At 41.2% G+C, this 26433-nt stretch overlaps 1 protein-coding gene across 1 annotated transcript in view; it reads right to left on the bottom strand.

Moving 5' to 3' along the window:
• Positions 1–22942, bottom strand: part of LOC134528954 (uncharacterized) — a 28696-nt gene extending 5754 nt beyond the window's left edge. Inside the window, exons 1-7 of the mRNA XM_063362622.1 lie at positions 22826–22942; positions 11570–12055; positions 8440–9381; positions 8150–8347; positions 7212–8027; positions 6877–7028; positions 5191–5465 (exon numbers count right to left, since the gene is read on the bottom strand). Of these exons, the coding sequence (XP_063218692.1) occupies positions 5191–5465; positions 6877–7028; positions 7212–8027; positions 8150–8347; positions 8440–9381; positions 11570–12055; positions 22826–22942 (2986 nt within the window). The remainder of the gene's footprint in view (positions 1–5190; positions 5466–6876; positions 7029–7211; positions 8028–8149; positions 8348–8439; positions 9382–11569; positions 12056–22825) is intronic.
• Positions 22943–26433: the final 3491 nt, after the last annotated feature.

Here is a 26433-nt window from a genome sequence, read left to right as displayed (position 1 = left end):
TCTCACGCACTTGCCTCCCACACGCCAGTACCAACACTCCAGTACCCACACTCCAGCACCTACATTCGTCCAATGCATTTGATCTCCCCACTCCAATACTCGTCGCGTTCACTTGACCTCCACACTCCAGGACCTTCACACGTCTCACGAACTTGCCTCCCACACGCCAGTACCAACACTCCAGTACCCACACTCCAGCACCTACATTCGTCCAATGCATTTGATCTCCCCACTCCAACACTCGTCGCGTTCACTTGACCACCACACTCCAGGACCTTCACACGTCACACGAACTTGCCTCCCACACGCCAGTACCAACACTCCAGCACCCACAATCCAGCACCTACATTCGTCCAATGCATTTGATCTCCCCACTCCAACACTCGTCGCGTTCACTTGACCACCACACTCCAGGACCTTCACACGTCACACGAACTTGCCTCCCACACGCCAGTACCAACACTCCAGCACCCACAATCCAGCACCTACATTCGTCCAATGCATTTGATCTCCCCACTCCAATACTCGTCGCGTTCACTTGACAACCACACTCCAGGACCTTCACACGTCTCACGCACTTGCCTCCCACACGCCAGTACCAACACTCCAGCACCCACAATCCAGCACCTACATTCGTCCAATGCATTTGATCTCCCCACTCCAACACTCGTCGCGTTCACTTGACCTCCACACTCCAGGACCTTCACACGTCTCACGCACTTGCCTCCCACACGCCAGTACCAACACTCCAGTACCCACACTCCAGCACCTACATTCGTCCAATGCATTTGATCTCCCCACTCCAATACTCGTCGCGTTCACTTGACCTCCACACTCCAGGACCTTCACACGTCTCACGAACTTGCCTCCCACACGCCAGTACCAACACTCCAGTACCCACACTCCAGCACCTACATTCGTCCAATGCATTTGATCTCCCCACTCCAACACTCGTCGCGTTCACTTGACCACCACACTCCAGGACCTTCACACGTCACACGAACTTGCCTCCCACACGCCAGTACCAACACTCCAGCACCCACAATCCAGCACCTACATTCGTCCAATGCATTTGATCTCCCCACTCCAACACTCGTCGCGTTCACTTGACCACCACACTCCAGGACCTTCACACGTCTCACGAACTTGCCTCCCACACGCCAGTACCAACACTCCAGTACCCACACTCCAGCACCTACATTCGTCCAATGCATTTGATCTCCCCACTCCAACACTCGTCGCGTTCACTTGACAACCACACTCCAGGACCTTCACACGTCTCACGCACTTGCCTCCCACACGCCAGTACCAACACTCCAGCACCCACAATCCAGCACCTACATTCGTCCAATGCATTTGATCTCCCCACTCCAATACTCGTCGCGTTCACTTGACCACCACACTCCAGGACCTTCACACGTCACACGAACTTGCCTCCCACACGCCAGTACCAACACTCCAGCACCCACAATCCAGCACCTACATTCGTCCAATGCATTTGATCTCCCCACTCCAATACTCGTCGCGTTCACTTGACCACCACACTCCAGGACCTTCACACGTCACACGAACTTGCCTCCCACACGCCAGTACCAACACTCCAGCACCCACAATCCAGCACCTACATTCGTCCAATGCATTTGATCTCCCCACTCCAATACTCGTCGCGTTCACTTGACCACCACACTCCAGGACCTTCACACGTCACACGAACTTGCCTCCCACACGCCAGTACCAACACTCCAGCACCCACAATCCAGCACCTACATTCGTCCAATGCATTTGATCTCCCCACTCCAACACTCGTCGCGTTCACTTGACAACCACACTCCAGGACCTTCACACGTCTCACGCACTTGCCTCCCACACGCCAGTACCAACACTCCAGCACCCACAATCCAGCACCTACATTCGTCCAATGCATTTGATCTCCCCACTCCAATACTCGTCGCGTTCACTTGACCACCACACTCCAGGACCTTCACACGTCACACGAACTTGCCTCCCACACGCCAGTACCAACACTCCAGCACCCACAATCCAGCACCTACATTCGTCCAATGCATTTGATCTCCCCACTCCAATACTCGTCGCGTTCACTTGACCACCACACTCCAGGACCTTCACACGTCACACGAACTTGCCTCCCACACGCCAGTACCAACACTCCAGCACCCACAATCCAGCACCTACATTCGTCCAATGCATTTGATCTCCCCACTCCAATACTCGTCGCGTTCACTTGACCACCACACTCCAGGACCTTCACACGTCACACGAACTTGCCTCCCACACGCCAGTACCAACACTCCAGCACCCACAATCCAGCACCTACATTCGTCCAATGCATTTGATCTCCCCACTCCAACACTCGTCGCGTTCACTTGACCACCACACTCCAGGACCTTCACACGTCACACGAACTTGCCTCCCACACGCCAGTACCAACACTCCAGCACCCACAATCCAGCACCTACATTCGTCCAATGCATTTGATCTCCCCACTCCAATACTCGTCGCGTTCACTTGACCACCACACTCCAGGACCTTCACACGTCACACGAACTTGCCTCCCACACGCCAGTACCAACACGCCAGCACCAACACTCCAGTACCTACTGGCCCTGTTTATGTGATATACATACTTCGAAAAATATTGGTTACTAATGTCGTGTAATATTGCGATCTTTTTTACTCCTGTCATATTCTGAGTAGTTCATAAATAAGTATATCGTATCATTACTAATCTAAATGATATCGCACATTAGTGTTGCCACGGCTTGTACTGATGGCTGTACAACCACATGCATAGCAATAGAAAAAAAAATCATATGAAACTACTCTAGATTCTTAAATTATAGTACGTGCGAATAGAAATAATCAGTTTATTTTTGTAAATGGAATTTCATTCGTGTTTGTGTACGAAGAAAATTTTCAATTCTTTGTGAATTGCTTATTTTTAAGTACAAAATACGGAAATTTCGTTAGAGACTTGCAGTGTATATATACTTTGAATAAAACACTGTTAAAACTACTGTGAACCCATGATGTATGACTACAAACATGCTGAAACTGCTCCAATGATAAACAGTAAATCTAAACAGATTTGCAAAAAGTATTATAAGGTTCACTCTTAGAGTTTTACTTAATTTTCACGCCATATCAGTACTGAAAGATAGCAAATGTTTGTACACGTCTGAACAGAAAAAAATATTGTTATTTTACAAAATATTTCTTTGAAAACCAGTTGCCAAGAAATATTTCGTAACATTGCAAGAAAGACACTGAAACTTTGTACAACACATGGCTATTTTTACATATAGATAATATGATTTTCGATTTAATACTGAGCATTTCTTACGAAAATTGGCGCAAAATTTTACATTTTAATTGATGTTTCCTTCAAGCATAATTTTTTTTAATCCATGGGAACGACAATCGAATATTCAACAATGTGACTATATTTTGTTTCATCATGCTTATTATGTGCACAGTTAATATTAGACAGCTATTTAGGGAATAACATTAACTATTGGAGGTATTGGTACAAAAACACAAAGCATCGATTCCTGGGTAACAGTCCTAATCTAGTATTACTGCGAACACTTTTTTTGTAGTGATAGAGTTGTTTTCATGTAAAGTAAAAATTTTAAAATACCTGTAATTTTACATGAACATTTCGTTCCATTTAAAAAAAAAATACAGTGTATACCTACATTATTTCTGTTACGTAAAGAACACGCGGTGGACGTTTGAAAAAGCACGTGTGTTTTTCTTTCAGTTTATTTTCTTTAATACTGAATTTATCTACGTTCTTACAGCAAAATATGAATTTTACCCCCGCCGACCCAACCTACCAAACGTTGAGCAGGGACGAAATCATCTCTGTAGCCCATATTATTTTACTTTGTTTTGTAAGGTATATTTATGTTGATCACAATACATGATTTCAAGTCTCAAGCTTTTTACTTGCATTGAAAAATGTATGAATCTAGTAAAGCTTGGTATTTCGGACAGTAAATTTACAAATATTCCAAGCCTATCTCTGACTTATGTATTGGGGCATGCAAATTTCGCGAAAAATATTCCGAGACCAGCTGAAATTTGGCATCGTGTGTGTTTCGTGATTGGGCGGAGTTTTATTTCAGGCACACGTCAATTGTTACAAAACCAGTCACAGTAATTCAAGTGCGGAAGCAAACGCGTCCTGAGTGGCTCGGTCAAAAAAGGCAACAACTTCTCTCGCAGACGGCAGCCAATCACAAGGAAGAAACCGCTGGTGCGCGCGGTGTACCTTGTTTCTTTCTGATAGCCGTTCAGAAAAATGCCTCCCCCTTCGTTATTTAACGTCAGGTTTCGCAAACGTGCGACAGTCCCTCCAGAACGCTGTGGTGTTATGGAAGAGAGGGTTAAGTCAAAAACATCAAATTTTAAGAGAGGTGGAAGAGATTATTTGAAGGATATGCCTTTTGACACTTTATATGGTTTGTAGTTTCGTGTTGCCTGTATAAAACATCAACAATTAATAATATAACGACTGATATTTAATCGTGAAAATAATATTAGACTTTCTTCCACCTCTCGTAAAATTTGATGTTCTTGACTTGACCCTCTCTTCCATAACACCACAGAGCGGTCTCCCGGATCTCTCTCAGAAACAAGATGTGTGAGTGTGAGTGTGTGAATGTGTGAATGTGTGAATGTGTGCAGTGGCGTAGCTAAGGTGACTGATGCCCCTGGCCAGAATTGAAAATGTCGCCCCCTCTTGGATTAAAAGAGGGGGGGGGGGAGGGTTCGGTAACGCGACAAACCCCCCCCCCCCCCTCACCAAAGCACCCGGCGGGGGCCATCCCTGCCACCCGCTTGCTACGCCTCTGAATGTATGTGAGTGTGATTTACAGGGGCGCAACAACAGGGGGGGGGGGCAAGGGTATTTGGCCCCCCTCTGAAACCTTGAAGTGGGGGCAAACGGGAGCAAATAAAGTGCTGTGTAATCAATTTTTAGATAACAAAACTGCTTAAATAGCACCATTTTCCACCTTGAAATACAAATTTTCCCAGGGGAGGACCCCCGGACCCCCCGCTTTAATAGCGGGAATCGATGATTCTTTATAAAAAGGTATATTGCGCCCCCTTTGGAAATGTAGTTGTTGCGCCCCTGAGTGTGAATGTGTGAATGTGTGTGCTCACCCTGCAGCGCGCCCTTGCTCCAGCCGGTCGCGACGCACATGTTCTCGGGCGCGGCCGCCGGGCCCTCGGGCACGCAGATGATGTCCACGTGCTGGTCGGGCACGAAGCCGTCGTCGAGGACCAGCACGGCCATGTCGTTGAACAGCGAGTTGCGGTCGTACTCGGGGTGCAGCACCTTCACGGCCACGGAGGCCGTCTGCGCGCTTCGCGGCTGGCTGTGCTGCTGGCTCAGCCGCCACACGCCCGCCTTCACCAGCAGGTCTGACGCCTCCAGCCTGGCCGAATTCAAACACAGTTAAAACCGGGCGTGGTCCGTTTTTCCCCCCTAGATTTCCTCACTAACCCTTTCAGGCACACTTTCGTCAGTTCCGAACATATACCTAGAGACAGGAAAAGTTCGCGGGTTCATTTCGCGATAGGCTAGAATCCAAGTGCGTGGTGTAACTCATTGCCGTTTCAGTGATTGGAACACAGTTTGCCTGAAGGACTGTGAGCCAATGAATGACCCTCAACGTAAGAAGTATCGAATCATAAGCATCCCAGTTAGCAGGTGTCACGAGTCGGTAGCCAATGAGCTGGTGTAATATTCCCGCGTACATAGAGGATCGTGGAGTCCATCCTAGAGGTCATTCAAACCGCGAATTATTCCAGTCCCCAGATATACTTTATTTTAATTATTTCATTGTAGCTAAACATTTTTTATTTTTATGTGGTAATAATTTTACGCCATAATTATTGTTAGAGACCCGTGATTTTCGCGGATTCATTTCGTGTTATGCTAAAATTCAAATAATTATACCTTAGTGCTGCTTCTGTCATTGGTTCTCTGTTAATCTGGAGGACTGAGGGCCAATTAGAGACCCTCACTCATAGAAATGTCGAATCACAGGCCACCCAGTCGAGACGACTCACAAGTCAACAGCCAATGAACAGTTGGCATTTGCCCGAGTGTGTAGAGGATATTGGAGTCTATCCTGGAGGTCATTGAATCCGCGAAATTCACGGGTCTCTAATTATATAATGGGTAATTAAAATAGATAATTTAACTTGTGAACAGTTTACTTTAATATTTAAGTTCTAACTAATGTAAATACTGTATATTTTTTTTCCTTTATATCTTAATTTTTGACTTTAAAGGCCTAGTAAATTTTTGTTTTCTGAAACAATGTTTTACTTTATCTGATATTTAAATTAAATGCTATTTTTAACTTTCAATAAAGTTATAACTAATTAAATTTTAATGAATTTTTAAATTTAAACGTTTACATTAGTGAGTGATATATTTCTGGTTCAATTAAGTGAATTGTTATCAAAGTTGTGAAATAAGAGAAAAGTTTTTAAAAAATTAAAAAATATAAATATGTACGATCTGACTAAGTATTGTTCTATTTGAAAAAAAATTACACAATACAAATCAACAAAATTTAGCAGCCAACAATTTTAAGTATGAAGTATTTAAGATGTTTAGTCATAAAAATATATTTTAAATTTTACTAATATATTGATCACAAGCAAATATTGCTAAACGCCAATTATTTACAAATCAAATTTAGAATAATATAAAAATATTTTAATGCACATTGTGTAATAATTTCATGCATTATATTTAACTAGCGGCTTAACAAATTACACTAAAGAGTTGTTTACTATATTTTCGATTTTATTTCAAAAAACTAGTTTACTTACTGGTCCACACAGTGTGCCGTAGTTACAACAGCCTTCTGAGAAACTATCGCTCCACTGCAAAGATTACTTTGGTTGTTGTTGTCTACAATCAGCGCGTGCCACGGAAATTCCCCAAAACCACAATCATTCTTCGAAAGTCCTTCTCGCGATACCTGAAAAAAAAATTGATTTGTTAATGTTTTGACATAGCTTCATGAAATAAAGAAAACATATTTATGCATGGTTTTAAATTTCTGATTTTGTACGTCAGGTGAAGTCTGACAGCTACATGTATTTGAAACACTGGAAAATTGCAATGAAACGTGTCTTGAAAATTTGTCAAAATAATAACATACCTGTCTGTGTATACCACATTTCGTCCCAGGAGTCGGCTGTTGAACAAACGTCGACTGCGGAGGAGATGGGTACGTTCTAGGAGGCTGGATGACTACCACAGACTGTTGTCCAGTAGCTGCAGGTACGCCTGGCTGGGACAATGTAGGGCTAGTGGCTTGCTGGGGGGTCGGGTTCAGGATCGGGGCTCCAGGGAGTATGACTTGTTGAGTCGTCTGAGAAAATGGTACATTAGTTGGTTGGGTTGGAAATCCTGGCAGTTGAGAAGGTTCATTAATTGGTTGCTGGGTCGGGTAACCTGGTTGAGATGGAGACTGAACACTGGGGATGTTTTGTACTGGAGGTTGAAGTTTTGACGCAGGTTCTGAATGAGGTACTTGATTTTGATTTCCTGTCTGCAAGACAGTTTGAGTTTGACCAGGAGATTGTGGTTGGTACTGGGTTTGTGGTTGTTGGCCAGGAAAATTTGGCTGTCTGTAACCAGGGGCTGAATTTAATGTTCCCTGGGAGATGAAAGGATTATTTGCAAGAGAGTTACCAGATTCTCCTGTTGGAAATGGCTTTTGAGTTTGAGAAGGGAATGTAGATGGTCTGTATTCGGGTGCTGAATTTATTCCTGCCTGAGATATAAAAGGATTCTTTGAAAGAGAATCACCTGGTTCTCCAGAAAATATTGGTACCTGGGTTTGTGCAGTACCAGACAACGATTGAGAATTTGATGATGCTCCAGTTGACAGAATTGATTGGCCAGTTTGGATGGTATTTTGGGAAGTTGAACAGCAGACGCCACTAGCTCCATCCAGTGGTACTCGGCAGTTCTGCATTTGAAAAAATTGGTTTACATCATTAAACATATCTTTATATAATAATAAACAAGAATATTGTTAATGCAAAATACAAATTTTTAATTAAGTTTTAGGTAAATAAGTTAAGTTCCTACCTTTAAAGGTCTCAAAGTGTTTTGTTCCCCACACTGGTACGAGTGAAGGCATTTTCCAAAAGGATTACATTCATCTGGAAGTGTATGACTGCCATCATTGTGACCGGTGGGCATCATCATACCAGCTGGCCATGGGTCCTTGTAGTTAGGGTCTCTGCAGCACTTTCCTTCAATTCCAGTTTCAGGGTCTACGCAATCCTATAATTTTAGGAGAGAAACACATCAATTTATTATGGCACTAACTAACATAACTCATTTGACGATGTTACTTTTTAAAATTGTTTACTTACAGTCAATGGCACTTTGTTTTCGAACTGCTCTCTTGTAAGGATGACTTGGAAATTGGACATGACACCATTTGCAGTACAGAAACTTTCTTTGACGCACTTCAAAGCAGCAGCACACCCAGGGTAGGGTGTTGTATTAAGAGGACCTGTGTATGGTTTCTGACTTGGGTTAGGAGTAACTGCAGGTGCATCAAAAATTGACCCTCCAATCGGTATTCCATTGCTTCCAGGTGATGGTTGGTAAAACTGATTTGTGTTTGAACTTCCGCTAACGAACTGAGGATTTCCAGCATTTCCAGGCTGCAGGGGTGCATTTGGTTTGAATACCAACCCAGGTTGCTGGACTTGCCCACTTGTTCCATATATACTCTCCGGCTGTTGAGAATTACCATTAGTGTTATAAATCACTCCAGGTTGCTGGGGTTTTCCAGAAACATCATAAACAAGGCCTGATGTTTGAGACTGACCACTAGTACCAGTAATGAGTCCATTTTGCTGAGGCTGTCCAGAAATACTATGAACAAGGCCTGTTTGCGGAGTTTGGCCAGCTGTACCATGAATAATTCCAGATTGCTGAGGTTGTCCATTAGTTCCGTGGATAAGTCCTGGTTGTGACTGAACAGTTGGACCAAAATTGACTCCAGGTTGCTGAGACTGTTCAATGGGACCATTAACAAAGCCGGGCTGACCTGGCTGTGCCGGCGATGAAGAAACAAATCCGGGTTGGTTTGGTTTCCCACTGAAACCCCCATAATTTGGTCCCTGCTGGTTTGTCCCTCCGGGTATATTTTGTCCAGATACGAGTCCTGTGTTCCCAGATGGGATGGTCTGCTGTCCTGGTTGTACAACCACACTTCCAGGTTGACCAAACTGTCCTGTCACTACTCCGGGCTGCGATGAAATTACGAGTTTACAGCATATCTGTGTTGCAGCATCGCACTGTCCCTGAAAATAAAGTTTCGTTACTATTCATCTGATGTAAATAAATAAATAGTTAAATACATACATGATATCGAGTGAAATATGAATAATTATTAATAATGTAAATTGTCTCCTTAAATAAAATCGTGAAAATGATCTTGTATATACTTATCTAACTAAAATTGTATTTTGTATTTCTGATAATACATTTGGAGAAACTAATAAAAAACTATACAAAGATAGTTTTAATAAAATATGAATTTAATATTTTGAGATGACATTTTATCGTACTAAAATAAACTTTGAAATTAATATTTTACATCGTAGGAAAATATAAAACAGAAATAATTTTTAGCGCAAAAAAGAAATAACTTGAAATTATATTTATAGCCCCAAGTTGTGGTACAAAAATTAGCACTAAGCGAACATTTATTTTCGGCTATTGAAATGCAAAGCTGAACATGCAATAATATAACTTGATTTATCTTTAGTTTGTTAGTACAGTTACACAAGAACTTTTATGCTAGTCACAGCATGTGTTGATTGAAAACTATACATAATGTAACAATGTTAGATAATGACTGTAATAGTTTAGTTTAATCCTGTAACACTATTTAATGACAATAGTTATGATTGCGATGGAAAACCTTAATTCCAAAATCAGTTAGTTATGTTGTTACATAAAGATATTTATTTCTATTCTCGCAAGTAAGTATAGAAAAAAATTAATGTTTCGTTAAAAAATATATTTTTTAAAGCATTTTAAACAAATTGTAGCTAAACTCTGCAGTAATTTTACATTGGTGTTTTGGGACAATATTTCGATTTAATCTTAAAAGTTATCACATAAATAAAATGTATCTTCATTTAAACTGAGATATTATCAAGCACAACAGCCTTAAAAAGACTGCGAGCATTCTTTGGAAAAATTTATTTTAACTATACATTACACGAATTGGTAAAAAATTTAAATGAAATTTGTTTCAATTTTTTCTTTATACCGCTAACTATAGTTTACTATATCAGGCACATTTTATCATTGTTTTATTTAGACTATTTTTAATATTTATTTTTATCTCTATAGATTTTAGTTTTACGTGTACTCTTTAAAAGTTTAAATAAATTGGTTTCATTGTAATTATTTTAGTGATAAAACATACAGCTTAATTAACAAATCTATTACTTCTTAGATATAAAGAATTAGCGTATTAAACATTTTTCTGAAATAATTTTAATTAATTTTCTTTTACATTAAAACGTCCCTGGTCACAAATTGTATATCCAGGAACAGATAGGTTGTTATTTTTGTGACTCAGTTAAAAGACTTTTGGCTAACAAGCTAAGGCGTAATTAAAAATCAATGAGTATGAAATAATAATCCTGTAGTATTTTAATAGCCAATCTTTATCAGCTTACTATACCAGAAAAACAAACAAAATATAAATCTTTACTTTAAGGCTTGATTCCACTATCCATGTTGTTTTATTTAATTTTCGCATTATAAATGTTTAATATTAATACCTACCTAAGTTCCAATAAATTATTATAGAAAATAAGGTTTAGTTTTTAACTATCATCCCAGATATTTTGCACATTTTTTTGCTGTATATAAAAATCAGGCAACTATAAAAAATAAAAATCTCGCCTCACTTATAATGTCATAATCACTCAATATAAAATAATTATTTGTCTTTTCACAGCCTGGAAAGTGCATACAATTTTAATATTATAAATATTTTCATAAATATCTATAATAAGAAAATAATGTAGTATCCAACACAGTGGCAGACCCAGCTCCTAGTTTTGTGAAGGTTGGATGCCCGGAGGTTTTTGTGTGGTATAAAACACTTCTCAGTTACATGTTGGACGCAAAATTTAAAAATTATATCACCTCTTAGCTAGTTATTGTGGCAACTGTAATTTTATTTCATTTTCAAGAGTACTAAAAATAAAAAATAAAATCTACAAAACATTAGCACTTTAAAAAAATGTAAAATTACGAATTTTTACAAAAAGATCAAAATGCTATTTTTTAGTCTCGGCAGTTTTTTTTTTTACCAGTTCTAGTGGTGTTATGGGGAAAAAAATGTGGGGGGGGGGATGGGGGTTGAATCTCCCCCATCTCCCCTCTTGTAGGGACCGATACTGTTTCAACACGGTGAAGGAACTCGCGACGGCTGTCGCCGTGGTTGCGGTCGGCAAACGCGCTCACCTCGGTGGCTTGGAGCGGCTTCTTCTGGCCGACGATCAGCCCGTCGTGGCACTGCTGCTTGGGCACGCACAGGTGGTTGCTGGCGGTGCAGGGTTGCTTCAGGCCGGTCAGGAAGGGGTTGCCCTGCGGCGCCAGGGGCTGCTGGGGCTGCAGGGGCTGCAGGGGTTGCTGGGGCTGCAGGGCCGGCAGGGGTTGCTGGGGCTGCTGGGGCTGCAGGGGCTGCTGGGGCTGCAGGGGCTGAGAGCCGCCCCCGGCGCCGGCGAAGGCGTTGTCGCCCTGCCACCAGAAGGAGCCGGGGGACTGCGACGGCACAGGGGACGGCTGCGCCTCGCCCAGCACGCTGTTGAAGCTGTCCGCGGGCAGCGGGCTCAGCTCCGGCGGGAACGGGGTCGTGGTGCGGTGCTTCTTGCCGCCCTTGATGGGCCCGTAGGCGCTCGCCACGCACACCGCGGCCAGCAGGGCGCAAGCTAGCCTCGTCGCTGTCATCTGCCGGCAACAACGTCCGCCTTTACAAACCCTGGAGGGATGATACGCAACCAACTTGTATAACATTTTGGAAGTTAAAACGTCTTTGGGGCCGATGGGAGTAAAATTTCAAGGCCGAATCTCAATGCAACGTTTTCATGAAAAAATTGTTTTTTTTTCCTAACCTAACTAATTACTAAGTGTATTTGGAAGGGGTCTGGGTAGGGAAGACTCTAAGTGCGTCTCAGGCCGAAGCCTATACGCTCTAAGCATGCAGGTCATGAACCATGCAGGAGAGGAAGCATGCATCATGTGCTAGGAGGGGATTGCTGTGAAATTGTTTCTGACGCTAATTGGTTTCGGACGGTTCAGAGAACTTGTCAGGCCCCGATGCCTTGAGCGAGCTCCAAGTGGTGGCGTGTGGCTGAGGTTGAACCCTGTCATGCTGCAGGAATAGGCGGGTCGCACCGGTAGGGACCCGCCTGCGCCTGACGCCACCCGAATTGCTGGCATCTAGTAAGGGATTTTTGGGCAGAGGGCAACACAACGGGATTTGAGCTTACAATGTTGACAGGCTTTCACGGCCATTGTCTGAAGTAGCTTGGCTTTTGGGTTGTAGCCGTGTCCTTGGCGAATAATTAGCCGACGTTTCGGTCGACATTGCAGTCGCCATCATCAATGGGAACCTATTTTACATTTTTAATATTTAATCCCGCTTGCCCGTCCTAAAAATTCTTACAGTAGGTATATAAAATAATTATTTTCCTTTTGCATTGTCGTGTTTGTCGTTACAGCTATTCCTTTGGGAGAGGCAAGGGAACCGTGATTACCAAGAGTGTTTTTGAAACCTCGAGTGGGTATATTTTTTTAACGGAATCCTGTTTTGAAACTTCAACGGCTAAAAGATAGCATCGCAATGTTGTTTTCAAACCCAACAAATAGATCGTTATGTTCGTATTGCTGAAGGACATGGTTCAAGGCCATTGAGTTAAGATCATAAATTACCTTGCAGGTATAAGGGTGTCGCAGAGAGAATATATATTTTTAAACATGGCCAGGAAGTCATAACGCGAAGGAGAACATAAGTACAATTACTGCCATGGAAGTTTTTTTCAGTCCTGTGTATACAACCCGAATTTTTCTCCAAAGAAACAATGCCAAACTATTACTTACTCAGCCAAATGTGACGTCATGCATTGAAAGAAAATATCCCCAGTTTGGTTCAATGTTGTATGAGAGATGAAAACATCCCTGAACCGTAGAGATAACGTTTGTACAATCAACCACTTCGATGCGGCTGAATCTCGAAAGCCAATATAGTTTTTTAGACAATTGCCGAAAAAAGGCGGCAAACAACTGTAAAAACGTTTGTTAAAAGATGAAACATTGTTTTCTACATAAATGTCAAAATCTGTTTTTCTATGTTCTAATGAAGGCGAATATTCACTGTTAAAATATATAAAAATATAATGTTATTTAAGCCCTTCAAACAATAGTGGCGTCTTTGGGTACCTATTTCTCGCACTTCAATTAAGTGTCTCTCTCACCAGACAGAGCGCAGTTTTATAGTGTGTATTCAAGTGAAATAAAATCCCTTTAGTGAATTTCAAAGATATATAGTTGAGTGTACGTACCGATGACTACGTTGAAGGATTTCAATAAAGTGTTAACCAGATGTGTAAAGTGTTAAAATTATGCATGAACACAACACGAATCTAGTATTCATTCTGCACGGAAGCAAATCGAGACCATGTTTGGAGGTTTTGTGCTTAAAGGTGTCTTTCTCCGGTAAGAGGTGGCAGACCCCGCCCTCATTCCTACAGGGCTGATGGCCAATGAGCACACAGCTCGGTGAGCACTGGGTCAGAGCCAGCTATGATGCAGCGAGTCATATCGACTTTACGTCCGCGGTAAGTTCCACAAGTCTGAAACAACTGGGGGATTCCGTCTAGGGCATCATTTCTGTCGCTAAAATAATTATTTTGAGAAAATTGAATTTCCCAAAAAATATTTGTGTTATGAATATTCTGTTAAGCAAAGTACAACATAATGGTCGATACAAACATTGTAAATGATTTTTATTTTAAGAAGTATAGAAAAAAATCACACAATAGCCTAGAAAATAATCTTAAGAAAATTTTTTATTATTCAAACGAAAGTATTTTTGTGAAAATATTCATTTCAAATAAAATAATAATATATAGTTTCTAAACGTTAAATTCATATTTTTAGTGACGGCCTGTTTTATTTTTTAACTTGACTTATTAATTGTAGCGTGTGTGAAAAAAAAAATTGTGTCCTTCTAAAAACATTTTGAAAGCAACAATAGCATTTTAAAACGAAAACATTTTTTTTTTTTTGTATTTTAAATAATTCTGCACGACAGTCTCTGTACACATAATTCCTCGTGTACAAAACAAATGCCTAGAGTAAAATTTTGAGTACTATAATTTAATGTTCCCGTGAGTACCTATTCCAGTTTCTCTAACGTTAGGGGTCTTGAAAGAATTACATTCATAGTATTTTAACGTGTTACACTGCGTTTCGCGTCCCAAACTTTATACTGCTGATGAGCTGTTTTCCTCCCATAGGACGAAGTGTCCATAGAACCACCCGCAGAGCAGCGCGGCATGTGTAGGCAGCCTGGGTGTGTCCGGAATGCAGCCGTGGTTGCGACAGCGCGGAACGACAGTCTGAACCAACTCGCTCTCAGCGAGAGGAAACCGGATGGGACAGAGGAATGTGTGTTCCGAGAGGTCGCACAGTTCACTACGAAAAAAAAATGTCCAGTTAATCTGGTAGGTACTTTTTAAATATATTTAAATTTGCTTTTAAAGGAAACAAAAGTAAAGGAACATAAAACAAAGATTGGTCCAATAGTGATTAAGTCAAATACAAATCTAATTTTAGTATTATAATTTTTATCATTACAAAAATAATAACTTGAGCTAATTTTTTTTTTTTTACTTCAATGCTAAACTTGAGTTTCTCCATCTCTGTAGGTAAGCTGCACAAAATTTTATTCACTTTAGACGACAAAACTACTTAATAAGCCATTCAACGACATCTTCAAATTACTTTTGTTTTTACTTTTGTAATTTTAAACTTAATCGCCAGGATATTGTGTGTGGATATTATTTCACGACATTATACACTGGCCCACATACAGCGAACGTAATATTTCGTAATCACGTGCTGAGCATAAATAAAATATTATATATATATATATGTGTTGTATCACAACAAAGTGACAGTATAAACATCTTTTTCAGCAGAGTGTTTATCTCAAAAACAATGACGAGAAATAATATAATCGCAGTGCTAGATTATAGTTTATTCCCCCAATGAAAATTTATTTTTCATAATGCAACAGCTTTGTGCTTTTAAATATTGTTGGAAGGATCGTCTGTAATTGCGTGAATAATTGTGGAAATAAGACATGGCAGGGTATGGAAATGTTTTATAACACTAAAACTTACCTATTAAAGTTTTTCGGAATGCTACCCGAAATATTTTTAGATCGTTTTATTAATGTAAAAAAAATATCAGACTTAAATTCTAGTGTTACATTCGACCTTTAATATCAGTTCGAGAAGTTGTATTTTAGCCAATTATTGAAAAACATTTTCAATTGAACTTAATTTCCGGACAACGTGTTTCGTAAATTAATTATGATTATTTCAGAATATTAAAAAAGTTTAATAGTACATTTTTCACTTCAGCAAAATAATATGAGAAAGCACCCGTTTACGAATTGCATTTTTAAAAAAATAAACCTTTTGAAGTAAAGAAGATTTTATCAGGATTTATTCAGAATAATGACCTAATAAACAAATAACTGTTTTCGCTTCAATTGCATGAGGTGCACCGTTGTAGTGTACACGGCATGTAAATGTTTCAGCGTCAATCTTATAACGCCTTGAACGTAGGCAATATTTCTTCCACGCCGCGCCGATGTAAGCACATTCATTGCAGCGAGGAGTGAAATGAAGGACTGGTTGTCGCCAGGAACAAACAGACAGCACAGAAAATAGTTTACTGTTGTGGCTTGTTTGTGCGATGTGTGCCTACGAGGAGTCACGTGCTGGCACAGCTCGGGATAATGCAGCCCGATGCACGTCAGCTAGGTACACTCAAGTGCACCTCGGAGTGCACCGCTTCGCTACCGCCCGTAACACCGGCTGTCGAGCGAAGTCATCCCCGAAATATTTTTAGCATCAAACTGTTACTTACAGGTGGGGCGAGTGATTTAATGTTTTTCGCGAAACATTCTGAGCTAACGCTAGAGAGCAAAAAAAAAAAAATTATGGCCTTGAAGGCGCGGACTTCTTCCACCGCAACATGGACTGCAGCATGCAAGGGAAGCCATTGCGTCATTTGGCCTGGTCGAATAACGCCGAAAATATATTAGTAGAGTCACGGAAATTTCGCGCATTCATTTAGTCGCAAGTTAGAATGCAAACCTTCACACTCTCGCACTGTGTTCATGATTGGCCCGCAGTTACTTGGACACGCCCCTCTATGGCTGTGAGCCAACGACGCCCAGCTAGGAGACAAGTAAGCGAATCGGGTAGTGCCAATTAACGAGGATAAACATGCTCTCGCTAGGAAATCAACCAATGGGAAAGCGAACATGGGTTGAACACACCTACTACCTTAAATTCTACTCTGAAGCCAGACGAATCTGCGAAATTTCCGGGTCTCTATATATTAGAAGTATTACTCGCGAGCAAGTGTCAAACGTGTTAGCAAGAGAGAGTCAGCCAATCTCATTATGTGAACGGTGAATTGTTCGTAGTATGGGCGATTTTTCGCGATCAGCCACTGACGTCACTCACCAGCAGAGACGCGAGCACTTCGCGGGTGACCTCAAACTCACACACGCCAGTTTTGAACCGGTGGTCGCACCACAGACACACGCCTGTTTTGAACCGGTGGTCGCACCACAGACACACGCCAGTTTTGAAACGGTGGTCGCACCATAGACACACGCCTGTTTTGACTGGTGGTCGAACCACAAAGACACACGCCTGTTTTGACTGGTGGTCACACCACACAGACACGCCGGTTTTGAACCGGTGGTCGCACCACAGACACACGCCAGTTTTGAACCGGTGGTCGCACCACAGTCCTCCCAAGGCGCCCTGCGCGACCCTGAGCTAGAAGCGAGCACGGCGAAGAAGTGACGACACGGCCGTGTTGACCCCGGCAGGCAAGACAAGGAGTCACTGGCCTCGGCACCGGCCGTTGACCACGCCAGGGAGGCTCGAGCGTGTACAGATACAGAAGTGTCAAGTCCAGCCTGTAGCGGTAGCTGTGCAAGGAACGATGATGACTAGGGACTGGAAAAATTCGCGGGTAGAATGACCTCTAGGATGGACTCCACGATCCTCTTTGTACGCGGGAATATTACACCAGTTCATTGGCTACTGACTCGTGACACCTGCTAACTGGGATGCTGTTATGATTCGATACTTCTTACGTTGAGGGTCATTCATTGGCTCACAGTCCTTCAGGCAAACTGTGTTCCAATCACTGAAGCGGCAATAAGTTGCACGCACTTGGATTATAGCCTATCGCGAAATGAACCCGCGAATTTTTCCTGTCTCTAATGATGACTTCACGGACGGGCCGTTCAACTCCGGTTCAGTGGCACTGGATTTCGCCGCCTCGGGTTTGACAGCGCTTATGTCATTTGTTTACAGGCTGTCGTCCTAGAAAAAAGCTGTTAGCCTTGACTCTTATACAGACTGTTTGGAAATAGTTCTGGATTTACTCTGTAAGCGTAAGTTTGTGAACATATTGTAAACGATACATTTATTGATTTTTTTGTTTTGTTTTGAAAAGCCATTAAAAATATTTATTGTGACTCAGAAGTTCTGCACAATGATTTTGTGACAAATCTCGGATGAAAATCGTGTACGGTTTTATGACTTCTGCGAAGGTAAGCCCACGAAAATTTACGTAATATCTTAAATATCTCCGAGTTCGATTAAAACTATTTGAAGGAAGATGTAACAAAATAAGTGCAACAGAGTTATGAAGAAAAAATAATTTTTAGTCGAATTTCACCTTGTTCGTTAGTGTTTTAAGTTTATCACTATTTTAAAAAACTGATTTCTTTTTTATTTGGTGGTGAATTTATGCGCACTGCCTTCTTTCACACTCATAAACTATACAATTTGAAAAGCAATAAAATTAGTTTACAATAAATATTATAATGTTATAATAACGTACAAAAAAGGTTTTAAAATCTAAGTAAAGTAAGAAGTACGTTAAGCAGGAGTTTAGTAATACGAAAGTTTGTGCAATATGACCACCTTGTGAATCAGTCTAATAATGTTCATGTCGTATTTTAAAGAAACCATTGTTTTTGATTCTTTTGGAGAAACTTAATACTCAAAATTGCATAGTAAAGATATTAAATATTTTCGTATTTAAATCAAAAATAAAATTTAAACATCTTAGTGAATTCCGAGCCAATATCATACTCGCAAATGCCGAAGGGACGAATCGTGTGCACATAAGTCAACATTTAAACATGATTTACAACAAGCCCAATCATTAAATGAAATTGAAATAAATAAGTAAATGAAAGTAATTATTTATAAAATGGTATTGATGTAAGTATAAAGTTACGTTGCGAACGCTAAAATTATGTCTGAATTATTAATTTTTATGAAGTATTATTGGAGATATGGTGTTTTGGAAATAATTTTAAAATATTATTTTTTTAACAAAACAATTGTTATCATTTGTTTCATTTTTATTTTTCATTATTAGCGGTGAACGTTAACTTCAAAATTAACCCAATTATTAATTTTGTTGAAGTATCAAAGAAGATATGGCGTACCGACAATAAAAATCACCTTTGAGAATTAATATATGTATAAAATTAAAGTTGAAGAATACTCGTAACAGAAAAAAACTTCTACAATACTGGTCTCTGTACATCGACTTAGAGTTCGAACTTCTTTGTACATATTTGTAATATTTTTCTTCTGTATTTGGTTTGTTTTACATTAGGATTAAAGTTTAATCGACAATGAGGACATAAGAGATGGATTAAAAAAAACACACAGATCAACGATATCGGAAAAGTATTTGAATGTGGTCTATAGTAAGGAACAATCACAGTATTTGCTGTAACGATTTCGGACAACCGTGGGAAACTGAAATCAGGACAGCTGGACCCGGATTCGAACCCGTGTTCTTCGAAATACGAGACCAGTGTGTTACCACTGCACCACGCCGGGTATTGAATTACTAGAGGTGTTCTTTACACGCGAACTTCACCTACTGCAAATGCGTTCGCTATGAAACAGATGTGTTTCACGTAAATATTACGTTTTTAGATATTCCTCATAACAGTGTAGTTCATACTTACTTCTTAGATAAAAAGGACAATATTTCCACAGGGCTTGATTATTTTTAGATTAGCCACGTACTTTGCTGAACTATTTCATTCAAAATAAGTAGAGATGGTAAATTATATCGGGCAAATTTGACTTTCCGATAGGCTTCACTACACTTTGCCCACATTTGAAAACAATATCTTCTAGTTGGTTCTTATCAGCCAAAGAACCGCATTTAACCAAAGAAGTCGCATTTAGCCAAAGAAGCCACATTTAACACAGCCAATTATGAAGCACACACTGCAATAAAGAATATCCGTAATTCCCCGTAAAATAACAACGCCATATAAAATATATATTTATTCCAATTTAAAGGAAAGAAAGAAGAGGTTACAGTTGATTGTAGACAATACATGCGCAAACATTTTTGTAATAAATAATCACTTCAAGTCATGAATAAAAAACCCATTAAAGGCTTAAATTATACTATCCGGCTGGATTCCACAGCCGTAAAAACAATTTAGTAAAGGGTAACTAGGGACCGGAAATTTCCCGGATTAAATTACCTAAAGGATAGACTCCAGAGTTCTATGTACCTACACTCCTGGTAATGTCAGCCACTCGTTGGCTGCTGTCTTGTGAAACATCCCAACGTAGACATATACCTGGTTGATGCTTCGATAATGTGTTTTACGTCAATAAAACTGTGCACGCAAGCTCAAAGCGACAACACCACGCATAATGAAACTAACTCCGAACCACTTGGGCCAGCCATTCGGTGCGTGTTAATCTGAGCCATACTAAGTTGCTGGACTCGAAACACTCGGACCACCGACTCGGAACATTTTAACCTGAGCCATGCCAGTGTGATGTGCTTGAACCACTCGTGCCACCACTCGGTGCGTGTTAACCTGAGCCATGCAAGGGTGTTGAACTCGAACAACTCGGGCCAGTTACTGGGAGAGTGTTAACCTGAGCCATGTCAGGGTGCTGGACTCGAACCACTCGGACCACCACTCGTAGAGTGTTGACCTGAGCCATGCCAGTGTGCTGGGCTGGAACCACTCTGACCACCAACCAGGAGTATTTTAACCTGAGCCATGCCAGGGTGCTGGACTCGAACAAGAGCCCCTCGCGAGGCCGGCGTGACGGTTTAACGACAACAGCCGCCGAGGACCTGCTAAATGTTCAACACCGACTCGAGTTCAAGATGTCATACCTACACCACGAGATCCTAACGTCTATAGATAGAGTACTTTTTTTTTTGCGTATTCATTCCACTCCAGTATAGTTTTAACTTACCTTTACTTATACAATTTTTTTAAGTATTCGATGGTTCATAACAAGGTCGCATTATTTAACAGGTTATCGGGCCTAAGTGATTAAGTGAATACTTATTTTGGTCTATAACTGCATCAGGGTCGTCAATTACGTGTTAAGAGCGCTGTTGTCTATTTTCTGGTACCACGAAGAACTCAACACACTTGATCACAAATAAATCGGTGTCTAGTGTTCAATAGATGCTGTCTCATTTTGCCTTCCGGCTGGATTGCATTTGGTTGGAAAATATTATTTCTGTTATAATGTTATTGGTCAAAACTACCTATGGTCCAATGAAAACGCAGCTGAAAGCGTCTCTCCGAATAGTAACGTGAATGTTGTAAGAAGGCGCTGAACTTGATTAGTAGGGTCACCATTTCAAGCAGCGCCATTCTTTATTTCACCCTCGCCACCACTCTTCCCTGAATTCTCGGCAAACAAAATTTGTATCGCACGCAAAAAAATTTTTATACATATTTCAAAATCTAATTTAATTTTTTTTTGTTTTTCACCTTGTAAAATTATTGTTATAAACGTTGTTCAGATACCTGCAAACACTTGTTTTGTTTAGAATCATTAAAATATTTTTCTAGTATATTTTTTTTTAAGTTTTAGAACAATCATGCAGTATGAAGATACACAATCTTGGCCAAGGCACCTATGGCCCTTTATTTCCGCGCGCCTATGGCCCTAGTAACAAAATGCCAACGTCACTATAGAGTTTTGAAATACAACATGCGGCAATGCCACGGCGCATCGAGAAGCGCTAGGTGAGGAAGAACTTCAGAACACGGTGGCAATATGTTTGCAAGGCAAACGTAGCAACATAATAATCCATTTGGACTACAGAACATTCTAATCAATAATTTCGTCCGTAAATATAGGCGATTTTCCAATCTCAGCGTGAAAATAAAAACAGAAAAAATTGTATTGCCCCATGTGCGGGAAACAAGAATGAAAACAAATTTCTATTGCACGACTAACAACCGAAGAAAAATAAAAGATTCCTTAGGTTAGATGGAAATACAGTTTCTTAAACCGTCTGACGATAATTTCTAAAAATGGATTCATGGTACCTCCAACCCATTTTATTGTTGTCCCTAAATTATCAGTCTAGAAAGAATAAGGGTAGATATATAAAACAGGATGTCTATAAAATAATGTCCCAGTTTCAATGGTATATTATAACCGTTTTATTTAGAATATTTACAAGAAATCATAAATCATATTGAAGGTAAAATAACCCAGTCTTTCTTACAAATCTTCAATCTGTGCACCTTTAGCAATAAGGCAAACATCCAAACTAAAAGTCCAATTCTTCCCACACTTTGGTTAACAAGTCCGGAGTAATGGAAGCAATAAGGTCTTCAATTCTGTGTCTCGACTCTAGCAAATCATTAGTTAGCGACGGAACGCCGAAACGATCTTTTCTAAAGCCTCAAAGGAGAAAATCGCATGGCTTTATGTCAAGTGAACGTGGAGGCCAGCGAAAAAGAGCTTTGTCATCGGTACCATCGGCGGATGTTTTGGCCACATGGGGGACCACAATTAAACTTTAAACGAAACGCACTTTGAACCGAATTTACACATTCACTGTTAGCAAATTGCAGAACACAAAACGTTTCGCGCTCAGGAGTCGCCATTTTGCGTAGGTGGCGCTGCGAGCGAGAAAACAGCAAAGCAGTACTCGCGCATGCGCTCATCTTAAACTGTTTGAGTTACTGAAGTAGCTTGGCTTCTGGGTTGTAGCCGTGTCCTTGGCAAATAATTCACCGACGTTTCGCTCGACATTGCAGTCGCCATCATCAGGGAGCAGTTACCTACCGAGGTAGGCAAATTAGGTAACTGCTCCCTGATGATGGCGACTGCAATGTCAACCGAAACGTCGGTGAATTATTTGCCAAGGACACGGCTACAACCCAGAAACCAAGCTACTTCAGACAATGGCCGTGAAAGCCTGCGAACATTATTGTTTGAGTTACTCTTTAATCGTGAACGTGAACCAGAAGTCTGCAACGCTTGCAGTTGATACTATGAAAATTTCTAACTGGGACATTATTTTATGGACATCTGTGTTGCTCACTATGGAGGAAATAGCGCGGTGGGCAGCACTCACCTCGGAGACGGGTCTCTGCTGCGGAGGCTGGACAGGCCTCGTGTGCGCGCAAGTCAGCAGCGCCGCCGCTTTATACGGCGCAGCGCGCGCACTGCCTTCTGGGAAGAGCCGGGGCATGCTCGCATCCGGAACCAGTCCCGCACGCCGCGCTCAGGGTCGCCGCGTCATCGCTCCTCCAGGTCGCTCCCTGCGCGCTCTTCCCCTCGCCCCCAGCCAACACCGGCCCACCTGCCGGCCGCCTCCACCCCTCCCAGCCTCTGGAGGCGCGAGCACGCACTGCTGGAGTGTTCTTCGTGGCTGCAGCAAACCGCACGCCGCGCTCCAAGCTTTGAAGACAATGTTTGTAAGGGCGGTACTCGGCCTTGTTAAGGGCCACGCCTACCCGGGCACACACATGGTGCGCAGAGCTTCAGGAAAAACAACGCGATTTCAAAACCACTCAAGAAATCCGAGTGTGGTCTGCTTACGAACAGCATTTAAGAGTTCGTTGAGGGCCGAAAAGTACTTTTGATTTCGGATTAAGTTTTTACACTGTATTTTTATAAGAGTTAGTTAAAACGGCTAAAACGCATGTTTTCAGAGTAATTTTTAGACGTGAAACAACCAGTACAAATTCTTAAAAGCACTTAAGAGACTTGCATTACACATTTTTCTTCATTTCTCGGCCATATTACGTTACGGTCACCGCTCAAATTACACAGTTTTCCTGTGACGACGAGAAGACTGCGCGTCAGTTCAGAGCCTTGCGCTTAGAGGCGACACCGTGCTAGAAGCACCAGCGAGCGTCGCGCTTATCATCCCGCCTCACTAACACACATACCCTTAAGGGTACAACCGTACCCTAACTCGCGGGCCGCTGTTCCAGAACGTGTTTTAGAAAACAGTGCCCTGCGCGAGGCAAGAAGCTGGTTTCGCTAACATCGATACAGTTGTCACGGCAAAAAATATTAGAGATAGCAGCACCATCGCATAAAAACAGAAAGACCTATCTAATTTTCTAAAGTACTTTTAAAGTTGCGAATGTTTATTGTTATGATCATTAAAGTACAAAATATGTATTCCAAGATTGTTTCGCTATCTTAAAAATTCATTTGGCACACCAGCACGCTTGGTACGTCCTTCGATGATCACAAAAATGACTACATACGAGATTTTTGGCGCATGACGTAGGTCCGCCATCTGGAAGAAATCAACGAAAATGTGTGCTCTGGGCATGCGCGGAATTGGGGCAGCAAATCATCAACGGATAGAACACCAAAATCCGTTCCCTAAAAATTAAGGGATTGGCCGTGTTCTGTCGTGCACTTAGACTACAGTTAGGGTACAGGTCAAGCATGTTCAACACCTAAACCCTTATTTTTTTTGTGTCTTGGAATACCGGTTTAAATTCATAAACTAAATAAACTTTATGCCTGTATATTAATGAAATTTTCCGTAGATTTATGAAATATCATCTCTGGGTAATTTGCGACCTGTGCTCTTCGTAAATTAAAGGTGAATATTTTTAACAGAGTAAAAATGACGTAGTGCCTTTTTTGAAAACTTTAGTGTGGTAGGAATATGGTTGTATTAGTGGGTGTCTGTTTTAAAGTTGAATTTACTCTGGTTAGCAATCAGTTAGCATGACAAACCGTAACTGTATTAAGGCTTAATACTAGAAGTTATTTTTGTTTAATAACTTGAAAGTAAATCTCTTGGAAGAATCGCAAGAATGCAATCATAAGGTGAGTAGTGTTTAAAAAATAGAACAACATTCATCAGCAAGGCATTGGCGTTAAAATATATTGTGAAAAAATTCTTATAAATAAACATAAAATAGTGGTTTCTGAATAAAATTGAAGTAATTTTGACTTCGGTTACTAACATGGCAAAATTGAACAAAACCACGCTCTTGCTTGTAACCTCTTTAGGTGGAAACAAAATTTTTGTACTCACCAACCATCAAGGCTGTTAATTTTTTTAAAATTAAAATTTAGTCTTCGTTTTTCATTAACAGCGAGATCACCACAGCTCAGGGAAGCTATGCTGGGCTTAGTGTGAGATACCATCCCAGCATTGGCCCCGAGTGGTCGCGGGGTATTATGGGAAACCGAAATCACGATGGCCGTACCGGAACTCCGGCCAAAATGCTCTGAAGTGGGAGTCCAGTGTGTAAGCAATACGCTAGCTCGCTCCGTGGGAATGATGATGATGATGACGGGTTGATTGGCCCCGAAAGCTGAATTGGTCCTTCACCCATCGCCGTGGGAGGATTACTATGGCGTGACTGGGGCTTACCGGGCGAGATCATTCTCCGACAGCTCACGATTGCCTCTTGGAGAGTGGAGTTGAGGAGGCAACACAACTCCAGGCACTCAAACTAGAAGAAAATATATATCCCACCAGTGAATAAAAACCATAAAAATCCCCAACCAGTCCGGGAATCTAACACGGGACCTTTGTTCTCACCGTATCTGTGTTAGTGAGGCGGGATGGTAAAAGCGACGCTCGCTGGTGCTTCTAGCGCGGTATCGCCTCTAAGCGCAATGCAATGAACCGGCGCGCAGTCTTCTCTTCGTCCATGCGACATCTGTGAAATTTGAGCTGTAACTGTAACATTAGGTGGCCGGAAAAAATGAAGATAAAGGTGTAATGCTGGTCCCTTGAGTGCTTTCTAGAAACCTTACCGGACTTACCGTGTCCAAAAAAATAACTCTGAAAACACGCATTTCAGCCGTTCCCACTCTCCTAAAAATACAGTTCAAAATGAAAAGTGGAAAACGATCAACTCATCCACCCTCAGCGTATTCTTAAATTCTTTTCGTATACAGACAACTTCTGGGGTATCTTGAGTGGTTGTCCAGCAGCGTGGTTTCTTCTGAAGCTCTGCACACCGTGTATGTGTGTCCAGGTACAAGGGCCCATTCATATGTTTGGCTCGTTGGTAATTTCAATCAACAACGAGCTAAGTACCCCCGTTTAATGACATTTATTTACATTTATTTGTTCGATTCGGCAGTTGTATTGAATTTGACGTAAATTTTTAATGAATTTAGACAACACAAATCTACACCCACACTTTACTCGGAATTCTAACCCAGAATCTCTCTCAACGAAAGCTGGCATTCATCCAACTGCGCTGCGGAGGATAGCAATTTAATTCCTAACATGGGCACTGAAATATGCTGGGCTATAAGTGACCTATAGCGGTTGCTGCGACACGTACAAATGTTACATACTTGTGTTAAAAATGTTCTGTTTCTTATACTGAAGTTTCGCTACTTGTAAATTGTAGGCCTTCACCAGTTACAACAATGATCTATTATTTTTCTGCTCATGTTTCTCAGTGTATGCGGCCTCGGGGGCAAAATAAAATACAGTTATGAGACCCCTTAAATACTGTTGTCAAGTAATTTCAACTATGTATCATTATAATTAAGTTGGTTATTTTTTATTGAAATAAAAACTGCTGCCAAACAAAGGTTTCCTCAACTTATGACTAGAGACCGGAAAAATTCGCGGATTCCTTTCGCGAAAGGCTAGAATCCAAAAACGTTTGCCTTTTTACCGCATCAGTGATTGGGCAACAGTTCATCTGAATGACACTCGGCCAATAAAAAACCTTTAAC

Source organism: Bacillus rossius, chromosome 2, assembly GCF_032445375.1.
Source record: "Bacillus rossius redtenbacheri isolate Brsri chromosome 2, Brsri_v3, whole genome shotgun sequence".
In the NCBI taxonomy this organism is placed as follows: domain Eukaryota; kingdom Metazoa; phylum Arthropoda; class Insecta; order Phasmatodea; family Bacillidae; genus Bacillus; species Bacillus rossius.
This window is presented reverse-complemented; position numbering and strand designations above follow the sequence as displayed.